We start from the raw sequence: 12231 nt of genomic DNA, 5'->3' as shown, positions 1-12231 counted from the left end.
GTGATCTAGCTTGGTAGAAAGATGATGACTCAATCTATGACGCCGAGAGCGACATCGAGGCCGTCTTTGCCATCGGCCAGGAGGTCAAGCACAGCCCAGTTTGGCAAGGCAGGGCCGGAGCCCGTGCCGGGTTTGCTCTACTACGAATTCCTGCCGCTGGTTCGCCGTTCCAAGGCTACGGGACGTCTCGAGTTTCAGGAGTTTGAGTAAGCGAGGGTGCATTTCTCCTTAGATATGCACGATCACTGTATGCCGGTGATCGTGCATATATATATATATATATATATATTGTTCTATCGTCTGCCATTTTGTTGTGAGCTGTGGGTGCAGAGGATTTTTTTAATATCACAGGATCCTTTTAACCCTCAAAAGTTCAGAGGTCCCCGCGTTGACATATTCCAGAAGAAAATTGCGGCGTGCTGGCGCCTCTTTTGATAGCTGAACTGAAAATACCACAAAATGTCGTGTGCGAAGGATGCCATAAAGGCTCAAGTTGGCCAGCCCATAACTTTAGATTGACTTCCAAGTAATAAACCTTTTGCCGAATTATCCAAGCATCAAAAATAATGCCGGGAACGCATATAGTACACGCGCTGCACGTTCGAGAGCAAAAGTCTAAAACAAATGGCACTTCGCACACGCGTTCCACGGACGCTTTATTTCGGTCATTTACTTCGAATATTTTCTATAGGGAATGCGAGCACGTGCAGCGCGTGTGCATACATTCCCCACGTTCTCTTTTATGCTTGGGTAATTTAGCGAAAGGTCTATTGTATCGGGAGTATTCACTGGACGCCATATTTGAGTGCGTTGTTCACCGCGCATGCTCAAAACAAGCTCACAATTATAGGCTGGTGAGACCAGCACCCTTGATGGTGTGGAATGCCCGTTGCCAAACGACTGTGGAAGCTCCCCGTCAGCACGTGCTCAGCAGCCGATAACTCAGCTATGGCCACCAGTAACTACTCGCTATTGGGCAGGAGATCGAACTATGGGGGGCGCTTTATAGAGCTTGTTGTCCCCACAACTCGGTGTTTACCGACACAACATAACAAAGAAATTGAACCTCGCCGAGCACGGTCTGGGCACGAGCGCTTCGCTTTGATCAGTGCTTTGGTCGCACGAGGAGCGGCCTTCGAATCGTCGTCTTCGATTTCTCGGATCAAAAACAAACAAGAAAATGGGGTTTGTTGTCCCCACAGCTGAAGCGCACCGCTAGAGGCGTGACTGTTCGATCTCCTCCCCAATAGGGAGTACTCACTGGACGCCATATTTGTGGGTGCTGTTTAGAGCGCAAGCTCAGAACGAGCTCACATTAATAGCCTGCTAAGACCGGCAATCTTGATGGTGCGGAATGCACGTTGCAAAAGAACTGTGGAAGCTCGCCGTCAGCACGAGCTCAGAATTCGCGCACACAGCTATGGCCGCCAGTGAATACTCCCTCGACTTTTTTTTAACCGGGTCGAGGGTGCATCCGTTGCGCACTGGTATGATGCTAAACAGAAATTTCTATAGCTGGAAGTATTCACTGGCGGCCATAGCTGTGTGCGCGACTGCTGAGCGTGTGCTGAAGCGAGCTTCCACGGTTCTTTTGCAACGTTGCATTCCACACCATCAGGATTGCCGGTCTTAGCAGCCTATTAATGTGGGCTCGTTCTGAGCGTGCGCTCTAGACAGCACCCACAAATATGGCGCCTAGTGAATACTCCTTATAGAAGTGCATGCTTAAAGGAGCTGTACAACGATATTCAATTGGAATGTTTTTCTCTCTACACGAGCTTACTGGCGCACCTGGGACTCAAGGATACTCACACGCAACGCCATTGGCCAAGAAACTCCTTTGTTGCGGTGTAATTTCAAGGACAAAAGCGATCATTTTCGTTCAATCTCTCCTTTGCGAAATTTGATGACGTAACGTGGGGATCGCAGTACACCCAGGTGACGATATTTGAATGCGGTTCATAGATTGGACCCGAGCATTGCGTGGGCACTCGACTTGGGCTCGTGACAACTGCTAGCTCGAGAAGCATTTGGGTTGTGACCCGTGTCCAATCGCTGCAACGACGACAACAGCCGAGCCATAACAATGTCTGGAACTCAGCGCGTGTCCTGCGCTTTGACAACCCCAGCGCGTGGCTATGATCAACACTGGCGGCATATAATAGGCTCCAGAACACGTGGCCGCTTGTTCTGGCTGCGAGTTGAGGGGGTGAACGCTGCTCGTTTTTCTTAATTTTTTTTCTGAGACTTCTATTGCGTGGGGTGAAAAACGAACGCGTGTTTCATAGGTCATTAACGTTAGGGATCCGTTTTAAGCGGTATTTGTGCACAGTACAAAAATTGTTGCATCGCTCCTTTAATTGTGCATGGCTCTTCTGCCAAAGCGGAGTGTTTTCAGAGCTTTGAAAAGAAGTAGCGAAGTTTGTACGCATAGCTATCAAATTATGTCCCCTTACCCCTTAGACATCACCAGAGTCAGGTTGTCTTGCATGAATACTATTACCTGATCACAATAGGCAGGCTGGCTTGCATCAATAAAAAAATCGCCCCTTTACAGCTTAGACAACAGCATGAACCGGCCGACTGCGTTGCATAGATACCATACTACATCATTGCAGCTAAGACGTCACCATAGGCAGGCTCGCTTCTATAAATACGATCATCCCGTTACAGCTTAGAGCTAAACGTCACCGTAAGCCGGGGTCACACTGCTTATAGATCATACAAAATATAGTCTGCAGTGAGTTCAAGGAGAAAACTTGGCTATAGATTCAACGGCGAGGATCGACAAGTGCTGCAACAAGACATTAATGGCGTTGGACTCGCGGCCTTTCAGCTCATCAAAAGTGCTTGGTGCCTGGGACACAACTGACCAATTCACAAAGGCCTTGGTAGTGTTCCTCACGAACACGAAGTTATCACACACTTTTTAGGGTGCTTAAAATTGCCTGTGAGATTTTGAACATTTTTACCATTGCTCACCCTCATTGACAACTTCAACTCATCTTTCTTCCTCATCGTCATACCTTTTCTTCCTCCCCCTCTTCTCCCCAGTACAGAGTAGCCAAGCAGAACCTACGTTCAGGTTAACTTCCCTGTCCTTCCTTAATAAACCCTTCTCTCTCCCTCTCTCTCTGGGCACGCGGCATTCGAATCCCGTATACTGCGGTGACTTGTGCTTGCAGACTGTCTTTTGTATATGATGGATTAGCAGTGTGACCCCGGCTTAAGACGCGTGGTAACATGGTTGACCTTTTTTCTTTTGACAAATGAAATTCATTGTACAGGGATGTGCTGGAGCGAGCGAGTGACTGGTACAGCCAGGTACGCGGATACCGCGCGGTCACCTTGGAGACAGTGCAGTTCAAGTTCAAAGACCGAGAACCGTCAGAGAAAAGCATCCCCACCTTCGACAAGGACGGACGCAGTCCCGCAGCTGCTAAGCGCCACTACTACGGCGACGGGCTCAGGTCAGTCTGCGTGCCCAGGGTGTGAACAAATTTGCTCGATCTCAAGCGCGCTTTCTCAGAGTAGAACGGTAAAGTCACAGAAAAGAAAATTACGGCGTTAATGACACGTTCCTCCAAGATCAGCCGGCGGAGGTTTGAACAAGTCACCAGTAGTTCAGGTGGACACCAACATCACATCGTTGATAATTTCCGCCTCGTTGTGACCGTGATTTGGCAAATGGCGAAGGCTATACAGTCCCAGTCAGCCAATCAGCGTGTCGATCGGAGAGAGGCACGTGACTCTCTCTCGCGTGCTGTGAAGGTCACAGGTGGGAAAGAGGAAAGCCGCTCTTGTACATGACAAGCTAATCTTCTATGGGGTTGAAAAAGCGACCTCTGGGCGCCTCTGGGGACACCCAGAAGAGGGTAAGAGGGAGGTTCCTCCTTCCCTTCTTCTCCAACTGCTTGGTTACACCCCTACACTTCGATCCATGCACCTTTGGCGCTGTCACGTGTTTCGTCTCCATCGCCCTGATTGGCTCGAAGGGGCCATGATGTTCGCTCTTGGGCCAAGTTATAGGGTTAGGGCGTAGTGGTGGCGGCTCGATGATATCTTGAATATAAGTAGGATTTCGTGTTTTCGGAGTATATTTATTTTAAAAATTGGGAAGGTGTTTATCGGAGTTTTTATGTTTTCCCTGAAAATTGGGGGGTTCGTCAGGGTTTATTTTTGTTAGATTCTTAATTACCTGAAATTCAAAACCTTTAAATTCAGAGCCATAAAAAAAAAAGTCCGGGTATTTTGACAAGCTAAGAGACAACCCCTTTTGTAAGTAGTTCGATATTTCAAAGGAAACTAAAGTGGTATCTCGTCAGGTCCACTGACCTTGTGAACATTTATTTACCACCATCTCTTTTTTTCTTTTCTTGTCGTTGCGACCTTGACATTTTCAGTGTTTTGGATAAATCCGAAATGAAAGAAAATTTACCAGCGAGTATTTTTCGGATTTATCCGAAAACACGGTATCCTAAAAGAATAGAAACCATTCCAATGATTGCTGTCGTGCCTTGCCATGTTTATCTAATAGGTTGTGGAACACATTCCGAGCAAACGGATTCTGATCTTCAGCGGAAGACCAGAATCCACGTATGTGTCCATGGCCCAGTGACTCAGCATTTTTTAAACACGTGATACGTGCTGGAAAGGTATACAAATATACATATATATATATATATATATATATATATATATATATATATATATATATATATATATAATCGCAGTGGATGTTATTCGCTGACATCCATAGTTGAGTGCCCGTTGTTGCTGAACGCCTCAATACAGAACTTCTGCGACGCGTACCCCAGATACCATCAAGATCACCGTTCTTCGTAGACGATAGTAGAAGCTCGTTCTGGGTTTACGCCGTGAACAACTTGCTGAAATGAGGCATCCCAGCAAATACCATCTGCATTTTTTTTTTTAAATTCCACATTCAGTAAGCGGGGTTGTCCTTCAGGATTTGGCTGTTCCCGTCAGAACTGCACGCTGCGGGCGGAGCGGAGCTCGGCTACCGTGATCTACTGCCTCGACGCACCCAGGACAAGACGCAGTCATCCTACGAGACTGTACCAGAAATCTTGGACCGGTTCAACTACAGCCAAGCCAGCGGTCAGGACCCTGTGCCGGGAAAGATCATCAGCGTCGAGTCCAGGGACGTGGAAGGCTCGAACCAGAGTAACGCCTCTTGTGCTGCGAGAGCCCTCGAAGGAGACTTGCTGACGTGCCACAACATCTTCAGCTTCAGAGTCTTCTTCTACCGGGGCAAGCCAACCAGAGAGAGGATTCGTACGTCAGCTTCGTTACTCTCTATGCATCCGCGCATAATGAAAAGGTGTATTTTAGCATCATTGCGTACGGCCATAACAGCTAATGTATTATTAAACCCGTGACCGGGAAAATGGAGTCCGTAGCTAAAACGACGCCAACTTGGTTTCCAAATGGTGTTTTGTTTTCCGAGCAGACGACTGAAAATAGATTGTTTCTGCGACATCTTCTAAAAGTCAAACCAGCTATGAAAAACGCGATGCCATTTACTATTTGTAATAATGACGATGAATAAGCATTTAGTTAACAAGTATGACTCTCAAAGTTGTATTTGTACCGTGCTGTCGCAGCTGAACCGCAAACATCGAAATATGAAAAATACTAATGTGGTGGAACATGGACTCGCTAACTTAGGCGGTAAGATAAGATTAGATGTTCAAAAACTGCATTTGAAAAGCGTAGAAAAGCGCGGATATAGACCCTACGCAAAAAAAGAAAAAAAAGAAACAAAAAAAAGAAGTGCCTTCTATATTGTACCTATTATCAACGATCAAGTTTCCGCCATGTTGTAGGATTCCCTTACCCATGTGTTTCGCTAGAGACACTGATCGCGGCAAAGTGGGGGTGGTGGATCAGAAAGATCCACCCCTCCGACTTTTTCGGCGAACATTTATTTTGAGACATGCCTGTCCTAACCAGGTAGACATATTGTTTTCTTCTAGGCTGTGTTTTTTTTTTTAATCCAGACGCAGCCGAGCTTACGAGATGATGGGACCAATCACACAGCATCAGGAGGGCACCATCATGATGTTTGTCATGTTTCTGTACGTGTTCTATCATTGCAGAACCAATCATAAACACAAAAAGGCCTAGCGACTTGCACTTTTGAAGCTGGTCGATAGTCTCATTAGCTCAAAGCATCGAACCCTTCATACAGCGTCTTTGGTAAAGACCGCGCTCACTTACCCAGATGACCATGGGCGTACCAACCGGGAAGACAAGGGGGGCGCTTGCCCCTCCAGTTCTCAGAGTAGGGGGGGGGGCAAGGCATGTGTTTTGCCCCCCCCCCCCCCCCCCACCCCACCCGGAAATAGCCGCCACTGGGCAGGGCAAACACTGGCCGGCGGCGTCCATGGGATACCAAGGGCACCGCCCCCTGGCCCATTTGGGGGGGGGGGGGGGGGGTCTGGTCTGGTTTGCCCCCCCCACTCAAAAACAAGTTGGTATGCTACTGCAGATGACTCATTTCATTGCTTCGTTGACAAGTCTTGCGATTTAGTTGCTGAAAATCGGTTTTCCACGACCTCGCGGCCGTGTTTCTTTTCTTCGTTGCACCGAAACTATTGAATGTACAAATACATTGTCCTAATATCATGACAACCGAGTTATGCAGACGCCCCTCGTTTACAGATGGAAGATGGCAAAACTCCTCCAATATGGCGGCTCCGAGTGGAATGATAGCCGGGAGGAATTTTGCTATCGTTCGCGATGTGTCGAGCAGTGTAGTACATTCCTTTGTATTTTGGTACAGCTGACAGAATGTCTGACCAACGTGTATATTTTTGCTTGTGGGAAGGAGTGAACCCGGTTTATTTTTCGCACACGCCCAGAGATACACGACGTGGTGCCCAAACCGCTCGACTGCTACACATTCGAGGAGTTTACCGGGGTGTTGAAGCGGGCCTCGCAGTGGCTCCAGGACCAGGGACCGCTGAGGCTGTACAATGTGCAGACGCTCTTCGTCAAGGCTAAACTACGTAAGTTCACGCAAGCTAAACCACCACGCACACAAAGACACTCACAAGTTCTGAACACACAAGAGATCTGGTATGCCTCCTAAAACAAAGGCCATGCTTTTTTTTTTTTTTTTTTGCAGACTTGTTTTGAATTTGAGGTGTTCTTGTGCGAGCGGTGGTTCGTTGGCGACCCCAAAGTCGTTGTATACGTGAAGACGCTACTGAATAAATACGCGAGTTGAGTTTGATGAGTTGCATATCTGTCGATCATTCTGTTCCCTTTACTTTGGATTGTTCTAGTTCTCCACCCGGTCTATAAAATTGTAAATTTACACCAGCTCGCTCACGCCGTCCATCACTGCTGTATCGCTAATATATTAAAACTTTCTAATTACGGCAGCAACACACAAACCGTCCGATCTTTCTCGCGCGACCACGCGGACAGACATACCGCCTGGTTCGATGCTGTCCCGGAAGGTGTCTTCCCTGGTGCGCTATCTCAAGGTCCTGCGAGTGGTGTACACGACGTTTCCGGAGGCCTCTCTCGAGTTCACGTCACTACAATTCCCCCGCTGTCTGTCCCATCGAGTCTTCATACCGTCGCTTACCGTGTCCGGAGAAGACGTCAAAGTGGCACAAGCCATCAGGGCCCTCAAGAACAAGATGAGTCTCTGGAGCAGCATGTTCCGTGAGTCTCACATCCTTTTAGCGGTTTATTGTTGGGCTTGGGAAGGGAAGTGGGGGGGGGGGGGGGGGGGGGGGGTATTCTTCAGTTGAGTTCGAGCAACACCCCCTAGATGTGTGTTACATGTTCGAGATAACGAGTAATACAATTTTGAAGGCGCGTTTATTGGAGTAGTTTGAAGGGGTACCAGAACGGAATCGTTGCACTTGTTTCTTTGTTTAGATGTGGTCTATGTTGTGCCTGCAGCCCAGAAACACTAGAGTAGACTAGCGTTTTCGGGCTGCAGGCAGAGAAGTAAAGCAAACTAATTTTAAAACAAATGAAGAGATCTCAAAATTGCGCCTGGTGGCGGTCTGTGAAGCTCTGTTGGAATGCCGCCACGTCATGAGTTCCTACGCAGCGTCAGGATCGCTGCAGTACGACTCACTCGTGGAGTTGCTTAGGCAGAGAACGTTAACATAAGTTGAGACTGCAGTCAAAGCTACAAGCGCGAGCTAGCCCGCGCTCCTGACTTAGAGACATGCATTTCTAGCGCGAGCGCTCGTTTTGCGGAAGAACACTTCAAAGCAGCGACCTCGAGCTCTCGTGGTTGTGACGTTGGGGAAGCTTCCACAGTGCTTCCGCAACGTGCATTTCACATTATCAAGTTTGCCGTTCTTTGAAGGCGTTAGCAGAAGTTTGATCTGTGGACGGGAGGACCTCGTCCAGGCCAACCATACCACCTTCTGCACCCCCCTTCCCTTCCCCGGATGCGCTGTGAATAGCGCGCTCAAATACGACACCCAGAGAAATGAGAATACCTAATATACATAGCTTGCAGGTGTTGTCGATTCTGTATACTGAAGGCCCCTATGCACAGTTGCCTTTGAGAGCGTTTGACTGCGTTGCGGCTGCAAAAAATCAGGACATCTGTGCTTCTTACGATTCCACGCTGCATACGAAGCCCAGATGTGCCGAGAACTCGCGTTCGTTTTTCGACGCAACGGAGTCAAACGCAACTGTGCGTAAAGGCCCTGACGGTTATTTCTCCTTACTGCATGGTTCCCTCGAGCTATTGCTTCTGCGGGGAGGCACTCACTTGATCGAATGACGTTTTAGCGAACGCCCACGTTTCATCGAATGACACTTTAGCGAATAGTCGGACGCCGCGAAGCGGCGTTTTCGGGTGGGCCAAGTGAGTTCATATTTTTGTAATGAGTTGCCGCAGACTGTCGCCGCGAAGCGGCGTAAAGCGCAGCGCGACGGATGGGTTAACGCGCGCCCCCGTTATTCGCTAAAACGACCATTCGCTCAAATGTCGCCGTTCGCTAAAATGTCATTCGCTCTTGTGATATGGACCCGCTTCTGCGGCGGGCAACTGACACGGCGAACCTAACACCCCCGGAGTGTGAAGCAGTCGACGAAGTTACGAGCACCGTCTGTCATGCGATTCTTTCGCACTTATATCCCTTCCGCTCGATGTTCTGCGTTTGAAGATCGATTGGTCAGTCCTTAGTCCGTAGCGTGCCGCCATCCGCGGAACGTCGTCATATTGAGAATGACGTGTGTGTACCTGCATAGCCTCCTCTATACTCGCAAAAGCTTGGCAGTTCGATGACGGAGCCATGAGTGCGCGGTCGAAGATTTGGAGCGAGAGAATCTGGTAGCACAGAACATTTCTCGAAGAGTCCGGTATTCAGCGCGCAGCTTTTGCAGCGGCGAGGACCCGAAACATGGTTTCCAAACCCGACGAGAATAGAAACGGTAGCCCGAGGAACGCGAGAAGCACGAGCGGATATTCCATCACCTGGGACAAGTGTTTCGCCGTCTCGCCGCAGCGGGGCGCCCGCTACACGCCTCTTGTCTGCCGCTCCAACTTTTCACTTTTGGCGACCACGTCACGCGATGATCTGCCAGGCTTTGTCAACATAGAGGTGGCTACGGTACATGTCATGTCCTACCTGTGATCTGTGCGATATCTTTTTTTTATCAACATATTTGCAGTTTTTTGGAGGCCACGAAAATTAGGTTCATATTCTTTTCTATTTTTGACACTCAATGTGTGCCTTAGATGGCACACTTTGAATATTTGGTACACAGAGTTTAAACGCCACGTGGCCGTGGAAAAGAGAGGGAGCACGACTGAAATTGAACAATTCTCGACCGCCGGTTTTTGGGCGGAAAGAAAACTAATTTCGAGCCGCAAATTGTGTTCTGGGTAGTTGGGTTTTTATAGGTCACGTTTAAATAAAAACCTCGATGAGCATAATTAACCTTTGTATGTCCCTTTGTAAAGACAAGTATTTGTTTTTAAGCGTATATGTGGCTTGCACACGCCGTCACTTCGCGATTGTGGTCTTTTCTGCTTCTTAGGCACATCCTTTCCGGTGTAAGACTACCGGAGCAGAGGGAACGCTCAAACAAAGATGCGTGAATTGTCAGTTTACGTCAGTGCAACGTATCTATACATTAACTCGCGTTTCTGACGCCACATCGAGACGAAGACGCTGCCGGTGGAACGACGCGAGCACGGATGACTCGCTCTTCGAAAAAAGCTGCTTTATTTGCGTGCACAAAGTCCACAAAATCCCGTTGGGAAACGTGCTTTTTGATAAGCCAGAAGCTGGCTCTTGTGGCTCGAAAAAGGGGCGGTGGAGAAAAGCTCACCGGAGAAAAGCTCACCGCGAAACCGGCAGATGCGGAGAATAGCTCACCGGCCTCTGAGCGGATGCGGAGAAAAGCTCACCGAATTTTTTTAACTTAGCGGATTCTGCGTCAAACGTGTCGATTTAACAAAATTCGCATTCGTCACTTCATTAAAAACATGTCCTCTTTCTAATATTCTTAAAGTTCATTGGGCATATTTACTAATTCCTCAGAAATTAGTAATCACCCATTCTGTATATTAATTAAGCCGCAAGTATAAATTAAGAACATCGTACACTGGTAAGAAAAGCCAACAATTTATTGACAGCTGACAGTACGCCTTCCGTAGCTCTGACAGATAAATCAGATAAAGAAGTTTGTTCTTTGCGAGCTAATGTGAATAGCAGTGTGTGAAACGTTTCAGCTCCCAATATTGTGTAGTGCCTAATAGATAAGTAGGTGTTTGTTGATGTAATCAGAGTCGGCTACACTGTTTCCTTTCTGTTAATTTCACTAACAAAGCTTTAGTTGTGCGAACAGCCTCGTCCTGTCGTGTTTGTTGAGTTCAATCCATCGTCGTCGTTTGAGCGGTTTTCATCATGTATAACGTTTACCAAGTCGCCCTATTTGTTACCTTACAGAAGACGACTTCTTATAAAGGTCACGAGTAACAACGCTGAGAGTGTGCAGCTTTGAAGGTCATGGGTGGTTGGCAGTAGAAGGGCACTATTGCACAAAGGCAACGAGTGGAAACATCAGCGCGAACGGCTAGAAAACGTGCATGTCCGTGGAAGATAGAAGCCTCGATAACCTACTGACTGTTTTATTCCGTTTTCAATTGTGAACAAGAGCTTCAAAAAGAATTTCAGGCACCGCGTTGTTGTGCAAGCAGTTTCGGATTTTCGGCATTTACAGATTTGATTTTTAAGTTTTAGGCAGACATTATTAAGTTTTCGAACTCTTTCTTGTTTTCAGTTAGGCTTCGTTGCGTAGAGGTTAAGCCATAGAAAACACTCGCCCGCAATTAATAATTTGGGAGCAATATACCCAATAAGCTTAACAAACATTACAAAAAAGGATATTTTCTTTTTTACAAAGCTGACGATTTTTAATGCTAATAAATTGATATAGGTTACGCATGATTCAACTGCATCCATGTAAAAAGGAGGAAAGAAAATTGGTGAGCTTTTCTCCGCATACGCTCAATGGCCGGTGAGCTTTTCTCCGCATCCACCGGTTTTGCGGTGAGCTTTTCTCCGGTGAGCTTATCTCCGGTGAGCTTTACTCCAGTGAGCTTTTCTCCGGTGAGCTTTTCTCCGGGATTCCGAAAAAGAGGACTTTCGGCAACCAGTGTCGCTTGCGTTCCAGGAGGCAACATCCTGTGCGCCGAGTCCCTGACCGTGGACTTCCTGCCGTTCGGACAAGGGGCCGACGACACCATCAACGCCTCGGTGCCGAACAGGCGGGACTCCCTGGGCCAGGCGACGGCCCGGGTGGTCCTCTATTTTCGCGTTTACACGGACTGTCCGGACATCCGTGCCAGGGCCAACTCCCCGGTGTCCATGGTCACACAATCTCAGTTCTACAGCAGCAGGGACGAAAGCCGCAGGTGCAGGATCATGTGAACATTTGTTCCTTTCCCTCGAGTTAACGCGACGCCTGTCAAAACGAATAAAGAATCAAGGTACTTCAAGTTCTCGCCGTAATTCTTTCAGGATCGAGTGAGAATCATCAACCTTCTGCGAAGCGTGCAGCGCCCACTCTGGCGCCGAAAGTAATCCTGGGAACTATAGTTTAGCAGACGACGGGTGCGCGCGGGCAGAAGAGGAAAAAAATCGCGTAGGATTCACAATTTTCTTGTTCCTCTGTACCAGCGTGAGGAACGTCTTGTCACCCCTAACCTTTAGT

The 12231-nt window shown here is 48.0% G+C and overlaps 1 protein-coding gene across 1 annotated transcript; it reads left to right on the top strand.

Moving 5' to 3' along the window:
* The first annotated feature begins 21 nt into the window (after window positions 1-21).
* On the top strand, window positions 22-11948 carry LOC8034949. Its single transcript, XM_042287074.1, has 6 exons — window positions 22-206; window positions 3288-3470; window positions 4970-5298; window positions 6888-7034; window positions 7459-7701; window positions 11692-11948. The coding sequence occupies exons 1-6, from the start codon at window positions 22-24 to the stop codon at window positions 11946-11948; spliced, it is 1344 nt and encodes a 447-aa protein (XP_042143008.1).
* Window positions 11949-12231: the final 283 nt, after the last annotated feature.

The sequence above is a fragment of the Ixodes scapularis genome, unplaced genomic scaffold (genome assembly GCF_016920785.2).
Source record: "Ixodes scapularis isolate PalLabHiFi unplaced genomic scaffold, ASM1692078v2 PGA_scaffold8__174_contigs__length_109621045, whole genome shotgun sequence".
Lineage (NCBI taxonomy): Eukaryota > Metazoa > Arthropoda > Arachnida > Ixodida > Ixodidae > Ixodes > Ixodes scapularis.
Note: the sequence above shows the minus strand (reverse complement) of the source record. Positions and strands in the feature narration are given on the sequence as shown.